Here is a 26,506-nt window from a genome sequence, read left to right as displayed (position 1 = left end):
AGCAAACAAGGAATAAATAAAAAACTATAGACAAAATGAACAAATGTTTTCAGTGTTTGCAAAAATGCAGCTTTTTTGTGTATATATAAAGCCTTGAAGAAAGAAACAGTAACCACTGATACCCTTTTAGAAAATCGCTATTTGTGAATAAAAACATTTATTTTTGTATTTCTCAACATAAATCAAAACATTTGGAATGAGCGAGACCGGAAGCGATCACTGTTAACGTGTGACGTGTTTCCGTCATCAGTGTGCGACAGGTAGTGGAGCATCCCCTCTCAGCGGTGTTACTGTTTGGAAACGTTTTTGTAAACATTTTTCACAAGGATAAAGGTGCACGTTTCTTTCTCTGTCGGATAACCGCTTTTTTTGTTTTACCACAGATGCGGTATTTAAAATCTTTGTGCAACGGAAATTAAAATGTAGCTTGTTAGCTTTTGAAGCCACTTCGGCTGTATGTAAGCACAAAGGCTGTTTAACGTTGCACGGCCTCGTCTTTTTTAACAATGTATCCCTCCTGGGGAAATTTTGGTGGACCCCAGTCGCAAAACTATGGAGGGTCAGGTCCTCGCAAGCCGCCCGGTGGCGGCCACGCCGGCCCGGCCGCGGGGTTCGGCGGCTTCGAGGCCCCATCCAGCGGCTCGTTGTTCTCCAGCTTGCAGGAGCAACACCTCCAGCAGATGCAGCAGCTGCAGATGCTGCATCAGAAGCAGCTCCAGTCTGTGTTACACCACGGCAATGCTGCTAATGCGTACGGTGGACACTCAGGTGGGCATCCAGGGACTTCGTGGTACCCAGAAGGAGCAGGACATTCAGATAACAGTGTTGGAGCTCAGTCGTACTTTAAACAAGACGAGACTCCCGGTCAGTCGACGAGAGGTCCCCCTGCTCCTCAGCAGGTTCACACACAGCCTCCTCCTCCTCCTCCACCGCAAACCAAAGAGCCCCAACCGATTCCTCCCCCTCCAGACCCCCCGTCAGTGAAGCCACCGGAGAACAGCGGTGCTCCTAAAGAGGCCAACAAGAAACATCCATCCACGACAGAAGACGACAAATCCTTACCTCTGCAGGTAATATATCTGTTTGTGTGTGTGTGTGTGTGTGTGTGTGTGTGCTAAATCACATCACTTTCATCTCTTTGCTCTACCTGCAGCTAGAACTTCCAGCCAAAGAACCACTCAGCCACCACTGTTATTGATGTTACCAGAAATGACCCGCCTGTGTAGGTTGTCTGTCAGTCTGTAAGTGGTGGTGTTAATTGATGTGATTTATCCAGAACTAGTCAGAGGAAAGGAGTTATATGCTCATCACGCAGGTGCAAGGCAGATCAGAAAACAACGTATATGAAAAAAGGCAACGACTGCCCCATTTCTATGTACTTTATTGAACTGCCTAATGGTTTTTTTTAGGTTACTCACCCTGGTTAAACCACACCATTGTTATGCAGCTTGTCAGTCTATTGGTGTGCTTGATGTATATAAACATTTTTTAAACATTCTGATTTGAGGAACATCCAACTGGGATCAAAACATGGTCATTGTTAATGTTTTTTGGCATCGTAAACGTGCAGGCATTAGCTTTTTTATTTATCAGGTATTAACCATTGTGTAATTGCTTGTTTCTGTCCTGTTTTTGTGGCCAGATATGTCACTCTTGTAAAAACTAATGCATAGATCGCCTCTAGACATGCTTTAGGATGTATATAAACACTGTACTTTGAGTAATGATGTGTTTCTGCATTGCATCTGCTCCCTCCCCCCATTAAAAAAATTTTGAATCTATGATTATGCAAATATGTGTCATTTCATAAGTTTAAGTACTTCACAGGGTACTTCACTACTTCTCTGTGTTTGTGCATTGGTGCGTTCATGTTTCCACATCACACTTGTTGAAGTTGAATATAGGACCAGGATTGGCTTCTTAACTGGTTGTGATGTCACAAATCATGATCATAGGCCTGCCTCCTGAAAATTGGACTTTCAGTGAGCATAGAGAAACTTTCCCTCTTCAGTAGATATATAAGTGTTTTTCTACTGTCAAACTCTGCACATACACCATTCTGCACTATATAAATATTGAATATTATGAAGTATCACACACAGTCTGAACCAGTACAACAAAGATATTATTTTGTATTTTGAAGTACCATAACTCATACACTGAGACTAAAAACACACAATCATTGGTGGTGAGAACTAGGTAAAGCTCACGTATCGACAGTCAGGTAGATCAAGACTAAGTTATTTCTTGAGTTGATTGGTATCAGCTAGTTTATGTGCAGTCTTAGTACACCAGCTGTTACCTATATCAAAATACAGATATTGATTGGACTTGGTGGCAGTAGATTCAGTGTGAAAGAGGGGCATGCCCAAGTTTTGTTTTGAGTACTGTCAGATAATTTCATAATGAAAGAGCTTATAAGAATAAATGAAAGTACTTGAATGTATTATTTTTTTTGGATGAAATCATGTGGATCTTGGCCTCCACAACACATTTTGAGAGTCATGCAAGAAACCAGACAATCTGGGACGTCATACATATGTGCAACCTGAGGTTTAATTGCTGACAATGAAATAGAGAGCTTAAGTCTTTTTTACTACTATGTAATCCATTGCAGCTAGTACTGAACTTGTCTAATGTAATCAAAATTGAATTAGTGTAAATCTTTATGATGTGCAATGTTGCCATGTTAACAAAACAAAAAAAGGGACTGTTAAGTCATGTTATCGTTACATCAGTATTTGTGCATGAAGTGAATTTTACCTCAGGTGTTTTTTATATTTTCAGAAAAGTGAAATATAAGCAATTGTATTTAATTATTTATCATTTAATTAGGCATTTTAAGGTGAACACAGAGAATACTGGGTTTAAATTAAAAACAAATGTGAAGCCAGTCTTATCCTACCACAGTTCCTGTGTGAGTTTGAACAAGGAATGAGCAGGTAATACAGGGAAAGCAAGATTCCACAAACACTTCCAGTATAAAAGTGAGAACAGAGATCTAACAGGTAACAGGCATGTGTCCTGTGTTAGGGCTTGTAAAGGCCATGTTTTAATATGTTTGTGTTTTATTAATAAACCTCAGCAAGTCGCTGAACTACAGTATGTGTACGAGTGAAGTCAGTGAAAAGAAAAGGTTCCTTGTGTGCCTTGTCTGACAGATGTCCTTGTAATCGTTTCACACAGGAGCAACAGCAACTTTGGTACAAACAGCATCTTCAGAATCTACAGAAGTTAAAGCAAGAGAGAGCCAAACAAAATCAGAAAGAGGGTGATGGTCCTGTGCCGCCATCAACCCCGGGCAGAGCAGTTCCTCCTCCTCCTCCATCAGAACCACCAACAGGCATACCTCCTCCACCTCCTCCAAAAGATGAGCCGCCAGTACCACCTCCACCTCCTGAGGAGGGGAAGGTAAGTATTCCTAAAGTGTTACAGAGGTGTGTATCTAAGAATTTAAACTCAAATTTGAACTGATTTTACACGCAAAAAAAATTTTTTTGCACAGGTCGTGGCGAGTGCTATTGCTTATGTGAAAGACATTGTATAAAGCGTTCTGTGGCTCCAGAGGAAGCTCCACAAAATCTGTTCCTTTGCCTCAAGTGATGTCATTTAAATCAGCATTCAGTATGTGGCAGACTACGAGTTTGAGTATGAAAAAAACTGGGGTTGGTGAAGTTAAAAAAAGTGAGTTTAAAAGACCTATAACCTGCTCTTCATCTCTGCTTGAGGTTGTCAGCTCAAGGCTACATTAGCCGAAACAAGCATAACGCACCTGAATCTCCAACCGAACTTTTGGTCAAGTTGCATCTTGGATGAAAAAGGTGCCAGGTTTTGACTGGGAGAAGAATGCTTGTAATAAAAAGACGATATGTTTTGTTCTGCTGCATCAATTGTTATCTTTAAAACAGTTTTAAACAACCAATAATACAGAGGGTATAAAAGCATCTAACCTGTTTAGTAATACAAATGGAGTAAAGCAGTAAATCTGTGCCCATTTTTGTATCCGAGGAAAAATAATATTTCATTTCAGATTGTCCAAAATGTAGGCACATGACCTACTTCTTTTCTTTTGAGCTTTACATTTCATAAAATTAAAATCAAATAAATGTTTTAGTGTTTTGTACAAGCATGTAAAACTATGTAGCTGTCAGTATACTGCTTGCGAATTCAAAATTGGTGTCAGCTCAAAGGCTGTATGGCAGGTCTGTGACAAAGTTATTCTGCAGTGGGCTTTGATGGCTGGAGTAGGCCATTAAAATGTTGTCCTAATTTTTAGATTAAAAATTAAATTCTAATTTAACAACATCTGGTTAACAATGTCATGCAATTAATTGGACTATTTTGTTGTGGGTAGGGGGTGCTTTTTTCTGTTAATCTGTTGTGATAAAACACTTACAAAATGATAGCAATGCCATAATATGTATTGCTTGTGCCAAACGGTAATATGATCACATTGACAATTGAAGGGATGATAAATGATGTGTGAATGTTTTTTCCAACACTGATATTATATTTAACGTAAAACAATTTTAACTAACTTTTTATCAAAAGTAAGATTTCATAAAATGTTTTCTAGAATCTGCTTCTGCTGTGCATTTAGAGATGTACTGATTTACTGGTGGAGCAGCATGTCCGCCTGCTAAGCCCCATTAATCAGCACGAGTGAGAAGTGAATTCTAAATACTTACGAATTAAAAATAAAATTACAAATGAGTTTGCCGTCTCTTTTCCATGAACCTGACCTGAACCTGTGGCTTTTTTGATGTTTGCAAGTGCTTTCGAAAGTGCTGTATCTATATATTCAGCAGCCTCTAAGAACACACCAAATCCAGTTTTAAGATGAGTTTACCAGAGATATTAGATTATTACTAAATCTAAACATTGTTTATATTGTTTGCATGAATTTACAGAGTGGAAATGTAGGAAAATCATCAACACTTACAGATACAGTAAGTCCCACCACCCACTCTCCCATCATTGCCATGTCCATAGATATTTAACTCCCAATTCTTGTGATAATTGCCATGTCAAGGATGTTTGAAATTCATTGGCCTGAAGCACATTCATTCATCCATAGCCATGTAATGGTGATAATTAGTGAAATAATGATTCTCCCCATTGATTTGAATTATCCCAGATGTCCAGTCTAAGTTACAGAAGTCCAAGTAATGCACTTGTATACATATTAAGTTACACATTGAATGTTTGCACAATATTTTCTCAGTAATGCGTTGCCTCCCTCTCAAAAATAGTCCCTTCCATTACAAACTACCCTCTGTTAGTAAATTTCTCCACTGTGAGATTAATAACGTCTTACCTTATCTGAAAATCTTATCTTATCTGTTAAGTCAAAAATAATCTTTTTGAGTCACAAAGCTGCTTTGTTCTGCTCTTGCCGTGTTTATGTTCACAGCCCAAGGTCCCACAAGACCCAGAGGAGGCTGCTCGCCTCCAACAGTTACAGGCTGCAGCAGCACAGTGGCAACAGGTGCAGCAACAGAGAGCAGGCTTACAATACCAGGCTCTAATGCAACAGCATGAAAAGCTTCAGCAGATCCTGGAACAATACCAACAGCTGATTCAGCAACCTGCAAACCTACAGGTAGATAATGGTAGATTTCCTTCACAGAAAATCACAGGTGATATTGGTAGAGCACCAACAACTCGGATCTGCAACCCCTGGCAGCATCTTTAATACTTCTTTAATCTTCAATCAGCTTTAATGTAATTTCTCAAGGATTTTTTCATGCTCCTATACCTCAATGTTCTACATGTACCTAAATGGTAATACTAATTCCAAAAATAAATAGCATGTTTTCTTCTGTTGTTATTTTTTTCAGTCAATGTCTGCTGAAATGCAGCTGAGGCACTATGAAATGCAACAGCAGAAGTTCACCCCTTTATTCCAAGACTGGGGTCACTCCTTTATCCTGTGGCAAGAACAGTTCCAGACCTATCCCCACAAAGACCAACTGCAGGACTATGAGCACCAATGGAAGCAATGGCAGGAGCAGATGAATGCCACCAATGCCCACCTTCAAGAAAGGGTGGCCACTCTCACTGCCATGGTACCATTTGCTTCAAGCCAGTACAACAGTGGGATGACAGGACAGTATGGCCAGTACCCGGGACAAGACATGCAAATGCAGCAGCAGTCAGTAAAACCAGGTATGCAGCATTCTCCTGTGGCTGCTGGTCCCAGATCTCAAGGTCCTCAGCCCACTGGCTTTGGGCCAAATTCAGAACCTGCTGGACCCCCTGTGAGAGGAGGTGGTCCTGCTGGCATAGTCAGACCCCCAGGCGCCTCCACCATTCAGCCACCAAGCTTCAACAGCATTAGAGGTCCACGGTCAGTAGAGATTGTTTTCTTTTACTGCGATTGCCATTTAGAATGTCATGGAAAAGAATTGTTTTTTAAAAGAAAAATGTTTCATAAACTCAGTTTGGAGTATTTTAATTCAGGTGGGCCATTGAAATTACAAATTACGGTACCTGACGATTACAATGAACAAGTATTGGCTATCACTGAGTGTCTCTAAAAGAAAGTTTCTGTTAATGTTTTCTTACTATTTCTGTTGTCCTTCGGGTCTCAGTGTAAACAACCCCGGATTTGACCAGGCACAGCAAAGTTTTGATGGTCCTCCAAGATTTGACCAGCCACAGCAGCGCTTTGATGGCCCCCCGAGGTTCAACCAACCACAGCAGCGCTTTGATGGTCCCCCAAGGTTCGACCAACCACAGCAGAACTTTGATGGTCTCCTGAGGTTCGACCAACCACAGCAGCGCTTCGATGCCCCCCCTCGATTTGACCAACCTCGGCAACAACGCTTTGATGGTCCCCCCAGATTTGACCAACCTCGGCAACGCTTTGATGGTCCCCCCAGATTTGACCAACCTCGGTTTGGGCAGCAGCCTAGGTTCGAACAACCCCCAAGGCACCCTGGCCCGCCACCTCATTTTGAACACCAACCGGTGCCCCAGCAAATACAACAGCAAGATCCCCAACCTAAGGCAGAACCAGCTACTAAACAACCTGCCGGTATTGATTCTAAGACTCCCATAAAATCAACTGGGCAACCCCAGTCTGAAAAAGAAAAAACTGAATCAGAACCAGATAAGAAGATCAATGCTGAAGACATGACAGATGATAACTTGCTAGGGACTGAGGGTTTTTTTGTTCAAAATGATCCCATTCCTCAGACATTACAAACAAACACAAAGCCTGAAGAACCTGATGACAAAAATGCATCTAACAACAGTGAAAAACCCAAACCTGTTAACAGCAAGCCTGCCGTAACTTCTCCTTCTATTGTAGTATCAAAAAATACTGCTGTTCAAAATCCCCTCAAACCAGATGAACCATTGGCAAACAACAAAACTCCAGTGGTTCCAAAGCCCTCTGGAATCCAACCAGAGCAACAGGCGTCTGGCCAAATGCAGCCACGACCAGATCCTCCAAGGCCTCCTCCTGGTAGGGGACGGGGACAGCCCCCAGTACCTGTCTCAGTGCATGGACGAGGACGTGGGCAGAGGGGCCAAGAAGAGTTCGGGGGACCAAACACTGGACCGCTTGGGGAGAAGATGGGAGAAATGTCTTATGACTACATACCACCTGAAGCTGACTTTGGGATGCCAGAGGAGCAAGACGAGTATCAGGAAGAGTATCACTGGCAAGACTCTTCATACGAGGAGTATGGTGGGGAATCAGAGATACCCCCTGAGGAAATGTGGATGCCAGAGGAAGATCACTTCCCAACAGAGGAAGAGTTTTATGAAGAGCCACTTGGAGGACCCCCTGTGGGGAGAGGAGGGCCCCCAATGATGAGAGGGAGACCCCCCATGGGAAGAGGAGGCCCACCAATGGGCAGAGGTGGTCCTCCTATGGGCAGAGGAAGTATACCTATGGTTAGAGGGGGACTCCCTTTGGGTAGAGGAGGTCTACCTATGGGTAGAGGGGGTCCACCTATGGGTAGAGGAGGTCCACCTATGGGTAGAGGAGGTCCACCTATGGGAAGAGGAGGACCACCCCCCATGGGAAGAGGAGGACCACCCCCCATGGGAAGAGGAGGACCACCTATGGGAAGAGGAGGACCACCTATGGGAAGAGGAGGGCCAGCTATGGGAAGAGGAGGGCCACCTATGGGAGGAGAGCCAATGGACAGACACTGGGAAGAACCTGAGTCAGCGGAATACTCAGAGGAAGGGGATCCTTACTGGGGGCAAAGGAGACCTCCAATGAGAGGCATGAGACCCCCGTTTCCACCTGGCCGGGGTCGTCCCCCACGTGGCCACCCTGGTTTCATGCATCAAGGACGAGGACGCCCCCCTCACCCAGCACATGGGCCAGTGGGTCACGAGCCATTAGGCCATGGAACGGACACTAATGATAACGAAATGGATTCAAGGCATCCCATGTACCTTGGACATGACCCTCATAGCCATCCAATTCATCCTGATGTCGGACGAGGCAGGCGTCGCATACCACCACCACCTCATGAAATGATGGATCCTATGGATGAGCCGTTGTACGATGAAGGAATGGAGAGAGAATCGGGGTGGCAACCGCCTCATGGCAGAGGCCCTCCTCTGCCGCCACATGAAATAATGGATTCAGGAGGAATGAGAAGGAGGCCTGTGGGTCGAGGAATGGCGAGAGGCATGTGGCGGCCAGGTCCAACACATGAAGAATACAACGAGGGATATAATGAGGCTTATGTAGAAGATTATGGTCATGGGAAAGATGGGTATCGCTGGCGGCCACCGCAGGACTATCCTCCTGATGACTATCGGCATGAGGCCAAGTACTATGAATCCGAATGGAACAGAGAGCATGCACCTCCCGAGAGGGACTATCCCCCCATGCCACCACCAGAGCCATACAGAGAAAGCCACTGGCTAGAGGAAAGAGAAAGAGGTCAACCATATCCTTATGATGAGCATGACAGGGGAAGAGGAGAGCTTAGAATCCGTGATCACAGAGATGAAACCCCATACCGGCAGGATGAGCCAGCATACCCACCACCACCACCACCACCTTCAGAATGGGATAGGCCTTCAAGACTGCCTCCACCATCAGAGAGAGGGTATCCTGGTAATTATGAGGATCGCAGAGCTCGCTATGAAGACCAAAGGGAAGAAGTTCCTTTGGATAGACCTCCACCTTTACCTCCTGCTGCACCTGTTACAAACTTGCCAGAGAGATCAGTTGATCCAACACCACAAGGAACAAGCGGAGCAAATGTTCTTGCTCTCTCCCAGCGTCAGCATGAGATCATCTTGAAAGCTGCTCAAGAGCTTAAACTTATGAGGTGATTTCCAGACTTTTGACATTGATTGATTATTTTACAATTAAAATTACAATCTGGATTCCAAAAACATTGGGATGCTGTGTACAACATAAATAGAACAGAATGTGATAACTTGTTTTTTGACATATGATAATTTGAAAAAAGTACAAAGTTATTATATTTGATGTTTTACCTCATCAGCTTCATTGATTTTTGTAAATATATGCTTAATCTGAATTTAATGCCATTGGATGTACAGGGAATTGCAGGAGGGGAAAACACCTGGCAGTGAACCTCAGCCTCCACCGACTGACATCCTGCCTGAGCTTCCTGCTGGTCTTCTTGGTTTGGAGATCCCACCGGAAGTCAGGAATGTTCTAAAGGTCATTTATATTTTCTTAGGCTTAGCTTTTTTCACCCCATTAGTACAACTTCCTGAAGAATGGAAGGCTCATTGGCTATGCAAGTTGGTTCAAACAATGTTGGTAACTACAAGACACAAGCGACTCTTTGTATTTCCCATACATTTTCATAAATTTAGTTTAAATTCTATTATTACTTTTCCTTTTTGTGTCTAACTGTGTCATATCAAATCTGTCATCCTTAGGGCATGACTGCAGCTGCACAGACAACTGAGTCTGTGTCTTTGGATACCAAGCCTGCTGCCACAGTTTACCAGTCATCTCTGTCTGCTGTACCCACACCCACAGTGATTCCAAAGACTGTGGATTATGGACATGGGCATGGTATGAGCAGTAAAGATGAACACATTTGATCAGTTAAGTTTCAGGACTTTGTAGGTGACATCCATATTCTCTGTTTCAGAGCCTGGAACCACCGTTGAGCGGATCTCTTATGGAGAGAGAATTGTGTTGAGGCCTGACCCAGTGCCATCAGACAGGGGCTATGAAAAAGGTGAGTTTCAGTTCATCAAAGCTTAGAGCTTGCTTTTGCAATTTCCTCACTATTGTTCATTGATTAACTATTTGATTCTCCTAGAACCTCTTGGTCCCAGAGATCCGTACAGCAGAGACCCATATTATGAAAGACGATCAGGCCCTTACATGGACCGCAGGGAGTACAGCCGAGAGAGGGAACTATACAGAGAGAAGCTTCCACCGGAATATGAAAGAGAAAGATTTGAGAGGGAACGCTATCCCCCAAGAGAGAGAGATGACAGGTAAGATGTTTCATCAGTGGCTCTGCCACCCTTTCTTTTTCTTTAAACTGTGGGGAAGAGCGCCACTTCCAAACATATGTAATATTCTTTTCTGTTTGTCTGTTTTTGGTTCAAGCACACAGTCCATGGTTGAAGAAAGGTACTATATCACATTGTGTCATACATTGTGATAAGTCATCAGTGTGTGCCAGTTTGCAACAAGAAATTCTATTGATGAAATGAAACTTAATCATGTTCGCCCTCTGTGCAGGCCGCCTTTACGCACAGGATACAGGGAGAGAGAACGAGATCTTCGAGAGAAGGAGCGAAGTGGCAGTCGTGATCGAGATGAACATTACGGAAGGCCTGGATTTGATAGACCTCCATACGAGCGCACTGGACTTGACCGCAGTGCACTTGACCGTTACAGCCATAGCTCCTCACCTTACGGTATGTTTAATCCCACATATGTTAACAGACATGTGTTCAATATAGTTGTCCTCATAAATTTACATACCCCTGGGAGAATTTGTCCGATTTGTACCAGTTCTTTTTATATTTTTAATGGGAGTCAAATTAAACCATAAGAACACAGAATAGTCCAATCGAAACATGACAATAAGGGAAATACTGGGATGGTGCATACCCTTAGTTCTTAATACTTTGTTTTTGGCAGCAATAATGGCTTGCAGTCTTTTGTGATAGTTGTGTATGAGCTCCTTTATTTCCTCAGGTGGTGAAGCTGCCCATTCTTCTTCGCAAAAAGCCTCCAGGTCCCGTAAAGTCATTTGAAATCTCCCCAACATGGCTCAATTATACTGAGGTCAGGAGACTATGATTGCCACTATGTAACCTTCACTTTTTTCTGCTGTAGCCACTGAAAGGTCGACTTAGCCTTATGCTTTGCATCATTGTCATGTTGGAAAGTCCTTGTGTGTCCTATGCCCAGCTAATGTATGCAATTTGTCCTCCAAAATATCATGCTCACACACTCCAAAACATCAGAGATCCACCTCCATGCTTCAAAGAAGGGGTGGTGTACTTTTCATCTTAGGCCTTGTTGACTTCTCTCCAAACATAGTGTTCATGGTTGGGACCATAAAGATTGATTTTGGTCTCATCATTCCAAATGACTGTTCCAGAAATTTTTAGGCTTGTCTAGGTGCTGTTTAATGTGTCGTCAGCAGGCAGTTGTGTGGCGTTGGCGTGGAAACAGCTTTTTCTGTCTATGGTCTTTGGCGAGAGCGATATAACAGCTGTTTGTGGTTAAATTAATCAGATTTTACTCTTTAAGAAAAATGTATCTCTGTAGGGATCTTTTCCATAATATTGTCAGACACTTAGAATAACAATTTGAGCCTGTCAGTGGCAAAAACAAACACTTTTTGGGCGTACATTGACGACATGCAAATGCTTGGAGGGATTACATTGCAGCCTGTTTTGTGCTTGCCAGCTGCTGCGCTTTCGTTCATCCCATTTTCGGGATTTTGAGATCTAACAGGACACGTGGACTGGCACCAACTGGAAACTCTGCAGACAATGTCCCTTCATTGATTGAAAATGAAATTTAGGTCAAGCTAGAACACGGTATCAGACATTATTTTATTTTTGCTGGTTTTTGAATATTCAGACGCCATTTTTGCCATTAAACCTGTGTGTGTCAAGTTGTGTGTATATTATCAGGCCAAACATTCAAGAGTATGTAAACTTTTAATCAGGGCCATTTGGGTGATTTCAGTTATCATTGTGATTGAAAAAGGGCACAGAAAATTGTGTGATAATTAATGGCTACATCTGATGACCATCCCCAAATAAAAGAAAAAAATTCTGCATGATCAGACATATTTCCCAAAAAATGGCAAATATTTCTTACATTTGCCAGGGGTGTGTAAATTTATGAGCACAACTATACTTCAGCTGTTTTTAGAATTTCCCTGAAACTCTAAACACTCAAATCACAAGTTTATTTCTCAGTTACTAAACTGAAATGTGTTGCATGATAGATGATATGGTTGAAAACAGTCCAGCCAGTAAAGTTAATCTATGATAGGAAAAGATAATGCCATTTAGAAAAATACTTGAATTGCAAATGATATCATCCAGTGGACAGAAGAAGTTATCCAGAGGACCGAGGGCCTCCCACGGCACCACCCCTTCCACCTCCACCTCAGCCGCCGCCACGAGTCGAGAGGAAGCCGGAAATCAAGAATATCGACGATATCCTCAAACCGCCTGGCAGATTATCTCGGCCTGAAAGGGTACGAATTACTGCTGCAGTGTTCCTTGATGTACTAATACCACATTGTTAGTTGTGTAATACTGAGTACTCATCTAAGTGATATATTTGAACAGATTGTCATCATTATGAGAGGGCTTCCGGGAAGCGGCAAAAGCCATGTTGCAAAGCTCATACGGGTGAGTGGAGTCATCCAGCAAATCATAGTGTAATGTAATTATAATGTAATGTAACTAACTTTAACAACAATATTTGAACTTTTGCAAATAGAAATATGGAAACTTTGCTTTTCAATTTTGTTTTAAGGATAAGGAAGTCGATTGTGGCGGTGCACCTCCAAGAGTTCTAGTTTTGGACGACTATTTCATGACAGAGGTTGAGAAAGTTCAAAAAGACCCAGATACAGGGAAAGGGGTCAAAACCAAGGTGAGTCTGACAAGCAACATTAACAACGTGCTCGTACAGATTACAGTTGGAAATCAAATTCAGCATCAATGAGCAGATGTGTTCACTTATTATTGTAAACATGATAAACCATGTAATACAATAAATCTATCTCACAGGTTCTTGAGTACGAGTTTGAGCCAGAGATGGAGGACACCTACCGGAGCAGCATGCTTAAAACATTCAAGAAAACTCTGGATGACGGCTTTTTTCCCTTCATCATTTTAGACACTATTAATGACAGGGTTAAGCATTTTGATCAGTTCTGGAGCGCGGCCAAAACGAAAGGCTTTGAGGTGAGTTGTGTTCATGAATGAGTCAGAATAAATGTTTCTGCAGTCGTCTCTGGGCTAAAGAGGTTTTTTTTTTTTTCTTATTTCAAGGTGTACCTGGCTGAAATGACTGCAGACACTCAGACTTGTGCAAAGAGAAATGTCCATGGGCGCACACTGAAGGATATAATGAAGGTAATACCTGCTAGCTCTCTCAGATTCATTTATATTAAAAGTAATGTTCACTGAAGCTCACGCAAACTTCTTCTGTACTTGTTAATGGACCTCTCAATGCACAGATGTCCAACAACTGGGAGCCTTCGCCACGTCATATGGTGCGCTTGGATGTCCGGTCCCTGCTTCAGGATGCTGCCATCGAGGAGGTGTGGTCTTCAACACATGACATTTCTCATCCTGTTATAGTCTTTTATCAGCAGCTGAGCTAAACTAACGTGTGTCTGTTATTAGGTTGAAATGGAAGACTTCAATCCTGATGATGAGCCCAAGGAACCCAAGGGAGAGGAGGAAGAAGAGGGTGACCTGGTAGGACAAAGACATTTTTAATTTATAACCACATAGTTTTTAGAGTCATTTAAACGTAGTTGTATTCCCATCCACCACATAAGATTTATCCAGGCTGTTATGTGCCATTAGTCTTTTATTCTTTTTGTTTTGTTTTATTGACCAGGCGAGTTTTAGACAGATAAAATAAAAGAATAAGCGAAATTAATAGGAAGTCATAGGCTCATCTTTTTAATGTAGATCAGCGTTTATGTAGTCATTATGAGGTTTGTAAGGAAGGCCAAAGCAGAACAGAGAAAATATAAGGGAGCAACACAAAGACAATCAGAATACTGCATCAGCGCATCAGTCTTAAAATGAAGTTATAGCTGCAACATTCCAGTAACTAAAGGAGCAGCCGCAAAGCTTCCTGTTTACACGTTTTCTTGTTTTTTGAGTATTTGCTCAGTTTTCATTGTCTGATAGTTAAATCTAAAATAACTTTCATCTTCACATCAACTTTTAGAACTAAACTGGCTAGTGACATACTACCATCAATAAAAGTGTTTCCAGACTTAAGTCTGCATCATTTGGATTAGACTGAATCATTTTGCTGAGCTCATATTTTCTTTCACAGTAAGGCATATTTTGTATCAACAACACTGAAATTACAACAAAACAAAATGTTTAATCAAGAAATCAAGAAAACTCTGGTCGAATTGAAAACATATCTCTTTTATCTGTTTTAAAATTTTGTTTTGTGAAAAACATTCTAATGCATAATAAATGGCTCACTAAGTTTGACAAAGAAATTACCACAAAGTTCAAGATTCAAAAGAAAGTCAAAAGAAATGAATGAATGACAGTCTGTCATCTGCCAAATGAATTTTACAAAGAGGAGGTAAATATTGCCTTTGGTATGAGGCAACATGCTTACAGAAGTATTTAGAATCAGTCATAAAGGTTTTTGGGGTGCAGATTTAGTTTTTTAAAAGCAGATAATACAATTGCTTATGTTGTACAGCTATTCTGTTTGAATAAGTTATAGAAAAGTTAGAATATTAAATTACATGTACATTGTTGATAAAATGAGAGTGATGGACTTCTTAATAGAGAGAGAGAGAGATTCTCCTCAGTTCTTCCAAAATGTTGATGAAACCTTTAAGGCTGTAGCACTTAGTAACAGATTTTAAAGTTTCAAAATGTAAATGTTTCCTGTGGTACCACCTTAAAGGGGGATGTCATCATGAAAATGTCATTTTCATAAGAAGAAAGGAGGAACAAAAGGAACAAAAAACAGCAGGTACACTGTTGCCTAATAATCAAACACCTAAAAACAAATGTGCTTCAGTTTAAGCAACTGTAGTCAGTATTTTTACAACAATGTATCAAATGACGGTGTGAAAACAGCGTGACAGTACTTTGACATGTGCAAAATATTCTTGTTCATGCCCTTATTCTGAAAAAGGACAACATTCCTACTGAGCCATCTTCATGAGTATTCCATTAATATTCCCATTTACATGCTGCTGTGCATACTCCAATTAACAAACATGGCCTCCGTCTTTCTTTTGTTCAACCACCGTCGGCTGGCGCTGCTATATTTGCGCATATTAAAAAACCTGTTGATTTCCAAGTCATTCAAAATGTTTAAAAGTAGGTGTGTTTCCCTTCTAACCAGAAATGTGTGTGTGGGGCTGTGTGTGGAGCCTGCAAACTGTTGGCTTGGCAATGCTCAGAGCAGGCAAGAAGCCATGTGTTGCAAAGTGCAGTAAAAACCCAATTCATATTCCGAAAGTGCTGTGAACAGTATATTATATCCAGAGAAGGCTCCTAAAACCCAGATATTTGTGCTGGAATAAGGCCAAATTCAGAAAATCCAACCAGAATATGCTGTTAAATGACCAATAACAAATTATCGTATTCAGAATAATAGTGGAATTTGAGCATGCATTTAAACATAGTCAATGTGAAAGGGGTTGCTCGTCGTGATGAACCTACAGAAAATTATCATCTGGACCTGCAACCCCCCTCAGTTTTAAGAAGCTTTATAGTGAGATTAAGCTCATTGCTTAGCTTTTCGGTCCACAACTTTATTGCTTTACTGCTCTCATGCTGTCATTTTTGCTTCTTGTGTGTCCCAACAAATGTTTTAAACAGACAACCAGTTCCTTAAAATTTATATGCCCCCTGGCATTTCTCTGCACAGGGAACAGACATTATTGAAGCAGTCTTATTGACTAAACTTTAGGCATCATTGGTATAAGTGACTCTTGATACACCTGCAGTTTAGTGTCCTTCAAATCTATGTGCACATTGAATGCATAAATAGTCGGAATTGCATCTATATTGCATTATACAATACTTGCCTGTCCAGCCCTCAATTACAATGACTCATCTAAAAACAGTCAAACTTGAAGTGCTGCATGCATTTACAAAAAAATCTGTATAATAAACTAGAAGTAAGAATGCAACCGAATTTGTGTCTGTCTCTGGGCAGACAAAGAAAACATGCTTCTCTACTTAAATGTTCATAATACACCCCACATCTCAGTTGGATATGGTCAGATATTGTCTGATATTGTCTATGTGCAGACTCTCAAGTCTGTTGTCTTGTAAAGCAACAGGTTGCCTCCTTAAATCAGCTTTAATCATTAAGCTTTGGTTTGTACTTTAAACTATCAAGTTAAACCTGAGCAGATGTTTCTGGAAGTTGAATTTCCAGCAGTGTATCTTTATCATTCATGTTCTGTTTTTCGTCCCATGTGTATATACTCACAACACACTGAGCAAGGCTGGTCAATATTACAGTATGCACCGAAAATATGCTGACTAAAAATACTGACATTTTTAAAGCTTCTACACACCCAATATCCATCCACGCATATGATTTCACTGACAACCCTGATTCCAAAAAAAGCTGTGATGCTGTGTAAATTATAAATAAAAAGACAATACAATCATTTTCAAACAAACTGTGTTTCCCAAAGTGTTCCTGAGCCCATGTATTAATCTTCTTATACAATCATGTGTTCACTAGGTGGTGAACCTCACTTCACCCTTGCTTGTGAATGACTTAGCCTTCCCAGGATGCTCCTTTCATACCCAATCATGATACTCTCACCTGTTACCAATCAATCTGTTTACCTCCAAAGGCGTGTTTTTGGAGTGTTCCACAACTTTCCCAGTCTTTTGTTGTTCCTGTCCCAACTTGTTTGAAACATGTTGCTGCATCAAATCAAATTAGCAGATATTAACTAAAATCAATTAATATGATGAAGTCAAACATGAAATATATTGTCTTTGTACTGTTTTCAATTGAGTGTATGTCAAAAAGAATTAGCAACTTATCACATTGTTTTATTTATTTTTTACACAGCCACAGAATTTTTTTTACAATCAGGGGTTGTACTATGCCTGATTAGACTTCTTGTCAGGACTGAGTGGGCATGCAAAGACTGCAATTGATTGACATCATGAATGTCCCAGTAAAGCTTCGCCCATCTTAAACCTGAGCAGAGGTCTAATCATGGCACCTACGCAAAGAGTACGCCAACAGTCCTGATTTCTTGGCAAAACTCCCAACTTGGCTCTCTCCATCTGGCTTCTAATCATCCTCTCGTGTAATTGGCTCAAGAGCATTCTGGTGCAAAAAGCTGCCCTGCATCATGCAGGCACTTCCTACACATTGGTGGTTGAGGGTCCCCCCCCCCCCTTTACTGAAGTTCTTGGGGTATCACGATAAAGCACTATATAAATGTAATCCATTTATTATGATTATTAATATCAGGAAGAATAAAAGAAAACACCTGTGTGTGTGTTTTATTAAAGATTTGCACAAAATTTAGATGGGGCAAAAAGGTATATATTAAAAAATAAAACCAAATAATAAAATAAACACAGCCCAGCAATAAATGAATGTCAGAAATAAGAAATAAATGCATGCAAAAATGTAACTATATTTCAGAAAACGTATCTTAAGTGGAAATAAATGACAGTCATATTTTATTTTACTCATTGGCCACCACTTACCTCTTGCTCTGTGGTCCCATCCCTGCCTCAGTCTTCGCTCAGGTAGTGTGGTTTGATTGGTGACCCTCTGGCAGAAGACTGGATTTTTGTGTTCTTTAGAGGTAAAAGCTGGTTAAAACTTTAACCAGAGCCGCTGTCAAAACAACAAGACCTCAAGCTCAAATCTGACCGAAGTGTTGGATCATTCAAAGCAGGTTTTACTCCTGTTCACAACTGCCTGTGAAGAGATTTTTAGACTCAGAGAGGCAGGAATAGATCAGTGCTGTTGTAGTAAAACAGCTGTCCAGAATAGAACATGTGGGCCATTGAGAAATCAGTCGCATCTTTTTGTGTTTGACTCAATTCAAAGAAATTTGAACTGAAAGAGATTAATTAACCTAAATATGTAGTTAGTGGACCCATGAAATCAGCAAACATGTTGTTAAATCAGAACATTTAGACAGAGATTGCAGCTGTAATTTTATTTCATCACTTGTCAAAGCTCTTATCTGTTGTACTACCAGGCGTAAAGGTTTTGGCAGGGTTTCATCTCATAGTGAAGCTTGTTTTAGATAAAATGATTTACCTGTTTACCTTAAATGAATATCATCTCATGTTGAAGATGTCAAGATAACGTCCTGCAAGATGAACAAATTATTCTGTAAAACTATTCTGCAAGGGTTGCATTTATTGCATTTATTTTGAATACATTGTAAGTTCCTGAAAAAGAAAACATGGGGTAATTGAGGTTTAGTTCAATTAGGTGGTCTTAAGAGTAAATTAATAAATGTGTCTAAAAGGAAACAGTAGTTAGCTAGCCAGCCAGATAGCATCAGTTTCATTTGGAAGCTGAGGATTGGTTAGGGAAACATGATGCTATGTCAGAGAAGTGCACATTGAACATTTTCACGTTTAGTTAACACTAGTGTTTCCTGTAAAAGTGTGAGCAGCAGTACTGCAGACTGCCACAGGGGGCGATATTCTTTGTAATGTGAGATGTGTTGATAGTTTTCTCACACAGGCAGAAAACATGATTGGAGATTGAACTGCTTGTTTTGATTTTGTGTCTTCTCACTTGAGAGCAGATCAAGATTTGCTTGACCATTATCTCCGACTGATCCCACAGTTGTTGTTCACTATTTTTCATTAGTATGTAGCTAAAGGCTTAGCCTTCTCCCAGCCTGCAAGATCAAAATATTTGCATGCCAGTGTTACATGTGTCTTAACTAGATGAGTCCTCATGCAGTCTCATCCTTCAGTTGTCTTTGTCTTTCACTACTGATAAACCAGTCTCCTCTCTTTTCAGCCAACCCTGCTTTCTCTCTCCCTTTTTTATCCCTGCATCACCCAAATGTTTAACCATTGAAGTGTTTCTTTATATAATATAGGGCTACATTCCAAAAAGCAAGTGGGAGATGGACACATCTGAGGCAAAACTCGGTGGGTATTCCCTTTTATTGGGCTTTATTTTATGACTGACTACCCGAGTTTGATTTTATGATGTTTATGATGTCTCATAGCTGTGTATGTTTGTATCTAATTTTATTGAAGGAAATACATTTTTTTATTCAACACCTCAACATCTTTCTCATTAAATATATTTCCAATGGAGCTATTCACATGAAATTCACAAGAAATGTAGACCACACATTGGTATTTACTCAGTAAAACTGAACTGGTAAAGAAATCTTAACATTCTGATCAATAAGAAAAGATACATGTAATAAAGTGAAATAGCATCGGGAAAAGTATTGAACACCGTAAGAAAAAGCCCTGAACCAGCTGATTCCACTAATTAGTTCCTTCTACCTGTACTGATGCCTGTAAGTGCTGGTGTCAGTTCGTCCTTCCACTCTTTGAGAAAGGGTTACCCACCTTCGAATGCAAGTAAATAAATAGTTTGTTGCCAAGAGGTCATGCACAAAACATCACTTTCCCAAGACCTTCACACCAACATTGTTAAGCAACACAGCAATGGCACTGGTTACAGGCCGATATCTGAACACCTATATGTTCCTATAAACACCATTGTTGCCATTATCTGCATTTTGAAACAACATCACTCTGTCAACAACCAACCATGCACAGGAGCTCCTCCCAAGATTTCCAATTACGCAGTCAAAGTTATTCAGAAGACTAGCCCAAGAGCCAAGGACCACTCAAAAAGACCTCCAAAAAGAGTTGTCACTCTCACAAGCAAACTCGTCACAAAACAGGCAATGCACCCCACCGCCATGGTCTTCATGCACCATCACCCCGGAAGGAAAAGGCATGTTGAAGCTTGTTTGAACTTTGTTACACAGCGTTTGGAGACCCTATAGATTATTGAGAGAATGTAGTCTGGCCAGACGAGACAAAAATCAAACTTTTCAGCAACAACGCATCATGTTTGGAGGAGAAATGGCTCTGCATTTGACCCAAAAATTACTATGCTTACAGTGAAGTTCAGAAGTGGAAACATCCAATTTGGGGTCATTTGTCTTCTCACTGTACAGTCAAAACCCAGATTATTGATGGGAAGATGAATGGAGTCATGTACCTGGAAATTCTTGAGAAGAAACTGCTGCTGTCCACCAGAACGATGAAGATTAGATGCAGACGGACCTACAACAGGAGAATGATCCAAAACATACTGCAAGGGAGACTGTCATTCGGTTCCAGAGGAAGGAAACAAAAGTGTCAATCACCAGACTTAAACCGAATAGAATATTTGTGGAAAGAACTGGCAACCCCTGCTGGTGAAGATTTAAAGACTATATGGAAGAATGGGTCTAAATCCACCCTGACCACTGTGAGAGTTTAGTTTCTTCATACAGGAAAAGGTCTTGCAGCTGTCATTGCATAAAAAGGCTTCACCCCGACATTTCAGTTAGCGTATTCAATGCTTTTTCCCTGTGTCAGATTAAAAAAAATGTATTGTCCATGAATGCATGCAAGATAACATTAGATTACTACTTGTAGGAGACTACGCAAAATGCAATGTGAAAAAACAGTTCCCCACGTCTAACCCACTACTGGTTATTTAGCTGGCTTCTAATTAGGCTTAACATCCACAGTTTCTCTTGACTGTCCCTCAACATAAATGAGCTATTATTGCTCTGGCATGCTAGATGCTACTAGCCACATTAGCCCCAGAACGTGCTAATGCCAAATTCAACAGGATAACCAGAAAAATAAAGAGAAAAGCAGCATAAAATTGGCAAAACATACACGTTGGATCAGCACTGATCCATTCTTGAGCTAAAACTTTTATTCAGATCCTGCTGTATGGCCCTGAAAGCTGTTGGATTGGGGCAGTACATGAATATTTTTGTGTTGGTTCTTGCAGCCAACAACAGAGAAATTGGATGCAATTTGAAGTTACCTTCCACATCTTCATGTTAGTGGAGTCAGCGTTCTAGTGTGGAAAGTAGTGGTTAGTGGATGTAACTCCCGTTCTATGAGTATGTGCATAGCCCTCTACCTGCCCTCCACAACACCCGCAGTCAAGCAAATAATTTTTCACATGCAAAAGCATTTATCACAGTACTGATGGTATTGCACAATCCATTTTGTGGCAGAACATGATCGATGCTTCAACAGTCTTAATAAAGCCTGCTTTTGTGTTTATCCAAGGAAAAACATGTCTTCATATGTAGGGTGACTGTACTGAGAAAATGAAAAGATCAGGTGGTCATCAGATGGTTCATCCAATCACCTGCCATGTATTTGTTGAAAGTGATGATGGTTCTGTGTAACAAACCATTTGGCACATCAAGTCAGGTTCTGCATCTGAGGTCAAGAAATGGGAAGTGTTGAGGCTGGCTTGTTATGGATAAATTAATGTTAGGAAAGTTGAGGTTTTTGTGGGAGGGTAGAGCTGACCTGAACAGTAATATTCCATTTATACAGACAAGTTGGACGGTCTGGGGAGCAGTGGGAAGAGGAAACGTGAAGACATGGCAGGCCTGGATCACTACCTTCAGCTGCCAGACGACTATGCCACACGCATGTCGGAACCAGGAAAGAAAAGGGTAAATTGACACGTTGTGTTACAGAGCTGTTGCTTTGGTCATCTTAAAATGTATTTGCCAGGCAACAAGAAAATGCTGAATGTAAAAATCCTGGTACTCCAGTTTGTCTGATATTAAATGTTAAAAACGTTAATTGAGTTATTGTGAAGAATGCTCCTTTACCATTTTCCTGGTCATAACAGAACCCCCTGGTTGCTCTCCTTTGTGTTAAGGTTCGATGGGCTGATCTTGAAGAGCAGAAGGATGCAGATCGAAAGCGCGCTATCGGCTTTGTGGTTGGTCAAACGGACTGGGAGAAAATAACGGATGAGAGCGGCCAGCTGGCACAAAGAGCTCTCAACCGTACCAAGTATTTCTAAGAAGATAATCTTGTCCCCCTTTGTTTCCCCTCATTGAAAGGTATGTATGTTCCTCTTTTGCTTCTTGCTGTTAGGATGACTGTAGATGTTATTGTTAAAAGGTTAGAAGACAAATCTGTGTTTTAATGATTAGTATTCAAATTCTAACGTTGAAAATATTTTCGTATTAATACACTTTTAAGGACTTGATGAGGACATGTGGGAGGCCTTTTCTTATTACATGCCCTCCATTGAAAATATACTTCATAAAAACATTTTAGCTTTATCTCACCATTGTTCAGCAATATTTCAAAAAGTAACCTTACGATGTTTGATTGGGGATATATATTTTTATTAATTAAGAACATCTATAATGCCTTCTAAACTGATACAAATACAGCTCTAGCAGTATCTGAATATACTTGACTTTACATAACTTTTATTTATTGGGAAGAAATTCCGTAATTATCACATATGAAAGTTTAACTTGATTGTATCGACACCACAACAAATCTGTCTTTGAACATATTATCAATGATTTCTTTTTCTTTCTGCAGGTTTCCAGAATGTGAAAACACTGCAGCTTACATGAGATTCATCGAGGTGACACCACCAGTAGTTATCAAATTTTTGTTATTTAATTGAAAAGGATACAGTATTTGTTTTCTTCTTCTTTTTAAGCAGGCACTCTGGTTATTCAACAGAAAAAAAATCAAGTTTTTGACTTTGTGCTTCTTCTGGTCATGTATCCTGTATTCAGTCATGTATTTGCTATTTTATACTTAATATGTTCTGTACTGTATATCTGTAGCACTGTTCTTTGTTTCATGCATACAAAAGACAATAAAAGTGTTACACAATTACTTACTTGGGGAGTCTTTCTTGAGTTGTCGTTTGGACTTCATCAACAAGAAGACTGAAAGGCTAATTTTGCCACTTTTTGTTTGGATGTCCAATCATTGTTAATGGTAAATGTAGTAAATTGAAATAATAAATTCCTCAATGCGGTTTGCGGAGCTCTGCCCGCAGTGTCTACCTGTGCCATGACATTTGATAATTTGTGTCACACATAGCTATGTCATTGCCTTCATGACATATCTATCAAGTAAATCTACATACAGCAACACACACTCAGACATGCTGGCGAGGATCACAGAACAGAGTTGGCCTCCGCATAACAACAAAGCCAAAGTTAGCTGAACTAGCGCTGCAGAATAAAGTTAAACCTCAAAAAACAACATGAAAAAACAGGCATGCATCCAGCCTACCTCTCCGGTCATTTTGTTGGCTTCAAATGAGGCTTACAGGATTAATGTCTGAGATAAGGCAGATGCAAAATGAACAAGCATGAGCAACGGAATACCAAGAAGTCTGTCAAAAACGCCCATGTTTTGTGTTGTGAAGCTATCCACTGAAATTAGCACGCTAGCTGCAGCCCATCTTGTCTCATGATACCACTGTGTGCCTCAAGGGGCGACATTCTGATACTATAGCCCCACGTAGTTTTAGCAAGTAGAGGTACTATGCAAGTTTGCTACATTTCACAAGCTCTTTTAACTTTTGTAGTCTAATAAGTAAACAAAATAAACTCACAAAATTTCAAGAAAGGAAATATTCTTACACCAATTGTCCTTATTAAACAAGTTTGCTCAGAGTAAAACCCATTTCATTCAAACTTGACAAAAACAAAATAAAAAATGATCTTTCCACTGTTACAACAATCACAACCGCCTGGTTGGTTCTCTGAGTTAGTTGTGCAAATATTCCAGCTCTAGATGCTGCGTTTCAATGCAGCAACCTTCCACTCACTGCTCTCCTGCTTCACGTCTCTCCTGTCCCGGCCTGCTGCATCTTTGTTGTCCCCGGAGTCAGAGTCCAGGTCGATCCTTCGGTCTTGGAGTCTGTGTTCAGTCCGGCTGTGTTCCATGCTAGGTTTCTGAGCTCAGTTCTGTTGCCCGTGGTGTAAACACCAACAATCCTGCGGTGCTCCGAGCTCTCAGTTGGTGCAGACTCCAGTAAGTGTAGACCGTCTAACTGCATAGCTAACTGAGCTAACGAGCTAACAGTAGCTAGTAGCTGCAGGATGGCTAGACAAAGATGGCTACAACAAAGACTATAGTGAACAACAGTTAGCAGTGACTCTGGTGATATGCTGCCTCCTGTTTGCGTGGAGCAACCCTCAGCAGGTGGCCTATTCTTATACATGGTTCCTTTAACGTTCACACACTTTCTCTTGACTGTCCCTCAATATTACAACCAACTTGTCCAAAACATCCTCTGCATTATATTTTTGGGTGCCATTTTCGCTGCTGGAAACATAGCTAGTTTACAATACAAGCAAAGACAACAAGGATTTTTTATTTTTGAGTGGCATCCAGTGTGCCCCCTGGCTACTCAGTGGTGGAGACTAGAAATCCAAGCTGGAATAGCCTGTAACTTTTCCTTAACACCAACTATGTCACAGTACACATCAAATGATGGCACTGGTGCTGGAAGAACAGCTGATTTGGCAGCAGGAGAGCTCTTTCTTGGTCAATGTAGTTGGACACTGGACAATTTATTGATTCACTTGACTACAATTACCATCAATATTGATTGAACATCCACATAAAATATGGCAAAATTTCCCTTCCATTGTGTTTGCCCACAAGACACTAGAAGCAGAATGTGCTAAGAATGAATCAGTGTGGCTGAAGAATAAGTGTTTACCAGACTTCACTTGTTTTGTCCCTGTGACATTTTTTAGGATAACAGCTATCAGGTTTATCACTGTATATGGTTAAGTTACGAAAATGAAAGTAAGAGTGTAAATGGTAACATCAAAGTTTTGTGTTTTCATATACGTCTAAACTGTCCACTCATGTCTGTGATGGCTTGCAGAGCAAATTTCAGTTTAAAATTTTATATGTTAATTCCTCCCAGTCCTTTTATGGCGTCTTTTTCCCTTCTTTGTTTTTTTTCCTTTTTCTTTTTTTTAATTCAAATAATTTTAACATAAAATAGTACAACGAGGTAATTGCAGTTAATTAGACTTAAAAGGTGTTGATTTCAAGTCCGAAGAGAGTTTGAAGTCTGTGCTTGTTTTGCAGCATTTACTTTGGCTCAACTTGAATAGGTTTGCAATTGCCTTTAGCCATGATTGAAGGACTGAAAACAGAAAAGGTCCAGATTCTGCAGTCCTGTGGCGCACAGGCTTGTCAGTCTTGCTGTTGTTTTAGCATATTTCTACATTCAAAGTCAAACTATGAAAATGTTGCCTGTACCACGTTCAGCTGATCATTACTACATGTGATCACTAATGCGATCACAGGCCACAATTAAGCATAATATTAATGTAAATGACAAAAAACAATACAAATGAAGTGCTTTTATTTTGGTTTACAGCTGTTTAATTAAAAAGTTAGAAACCAGCTGAGAACTGTCTGCAAATCCATCTGTGGACAGTCTAAAAGTAAAGAATGATGGTAGGACTACTTACATACATAGTGGCACAATACATTTTGCCTGTTTGACCATTGTCCTCACTCATAATTCCAAAAAAAAAAATCACATTCAAGTATAGTTATATTGCAATGAGTGTTTCAAATGAACCCCATTCAGTCTCACTGAATGTGATCATCATGGTTAAGATAAGGCAAAAGAAGCATGCTTTTTGTTTGTTTGTTTGTTGTTATGATCAGTTTTAACATTTACAAACTTTGCACTTGTGAAGCAAAAGGTCCAGAATTTTCAAACATCAGAAATTCTGAATGATCAACAACTGAAGACAAAGCAAGGATCATCAATTATGACCGGACACCATGAACCACTGATGAAGACCATGTCTGATTTGGACGGCCAGCCACAATTTATCATTGTAAAGAGGATGGATGGATCTTAATGGTAAGGATGGAAGAGAGAGGCAGAAACACTAGTTATGTACAAAATCATGTAATTTTCATTTTATATATCATGTACATACATAAAAAAGGCAATAATGAGCTCTGCTGCATATTAAATGTTTGTCTAATGAGATGTGGACTTTATTTGTGTTTATTAAAGAAAAATGCTTCTCAAAAAACAGATAATGTGTTCTGTGTTGCACTTTGTGACTTGAAGATATTTCACTGATAAAACTGTTTCTCAAACATACATATGTATTACTGTTATATAATATGGCAAAATGCATACTATGTCAAACTGCCTTATGTGTGGAGATTGGAGATGTGCAAGCATGTACTTCACTTCCTATCTTACAATATGGTA

General features: G+C 40.4%; 1 protein-coding gene across 3 annotated transcripts; it reads left to right on the top strand.

The window, feature by feature from the left end:
* The first annotated feature begins 264 nt into the window (after positions 1–264).
* LOC121621675 (YLP motif-containing protein 1-like) lies at positions 265–26,311 on the top strand. Of its 3 annotated transcripts, none has more exons than XM_041958225.1 (21): positions 265–1,070; positions 3,187–3,411; positions 5,414–5,602; positions 5,841–6,349; positions 6,594–9,308; positions 9,547–9,670; positions 9,895–10,033; positions 10,113–10,202; positions 10,287–10,467; positions 10,718–10,896; positions 12,553–12,704; positions 12,799–12,861; positions 12,989–13,108; positions 13,246–13,422; positions 13,510–13,593; positions 13,698–13,781; positions 13,867–13,941; positions 19,299–19,350; positions 21,802–21,923; positions 22,136–22,322; positions 22,819–26,311. In XM_041958225.1, exons 1-20 carry the CDS (start codon positions 507–509, stop codon positions 22,280–22,282), a joined length of 5,991 nt encoding a protein of 1,996 aa, XP_041814159.1. In that variant the 5' UTR covers positions 265–506; the 3' UTR covers positions 22,283–22,322; positions 22,819–26,311. The 3 variants fall into 3 exon arrangements, with proteins under 3 accessions (XP_041814159.1, XP_041814158.1, XP_041814160.1); XM_041958224.1 differs by having other exon boundaries at positions 12,550–12,704; XM_041958226.1 differs by lacking the exons at positions 12,799–12,861; positions 12,989–13,108; positions 13,246–13,422; ... (5 more) ...; positions 22,136–22,322; positions 22,819–26,311 and adding an exon at positions 11,180–11,269 and having other exon boundaries at positions 12,550–12,672.
* The last annotated feature ends 195 nt before the right edge of the window (positions 26,312–26,506 follow it).

Source organism: Chelmon rostratus, chromosome 18 (genome assembly GCF_017976325.1).
Source record: "Chelmon rostratus isolate fCheRos1 chromosome 18, fCheRos1.pri, whole genome shotgun sequence".
Taxonomy (NCBI): domain Eukaryota; kingdom Metazoa; phylum Chordata; class Actinopteri; order Chaetodontiformes; family Chaetodontidae; genus Chelmon; species Chelmon rostratus.
This window is presented reverse-complemented; position numbering and strand designations above follow the sequence as displayed.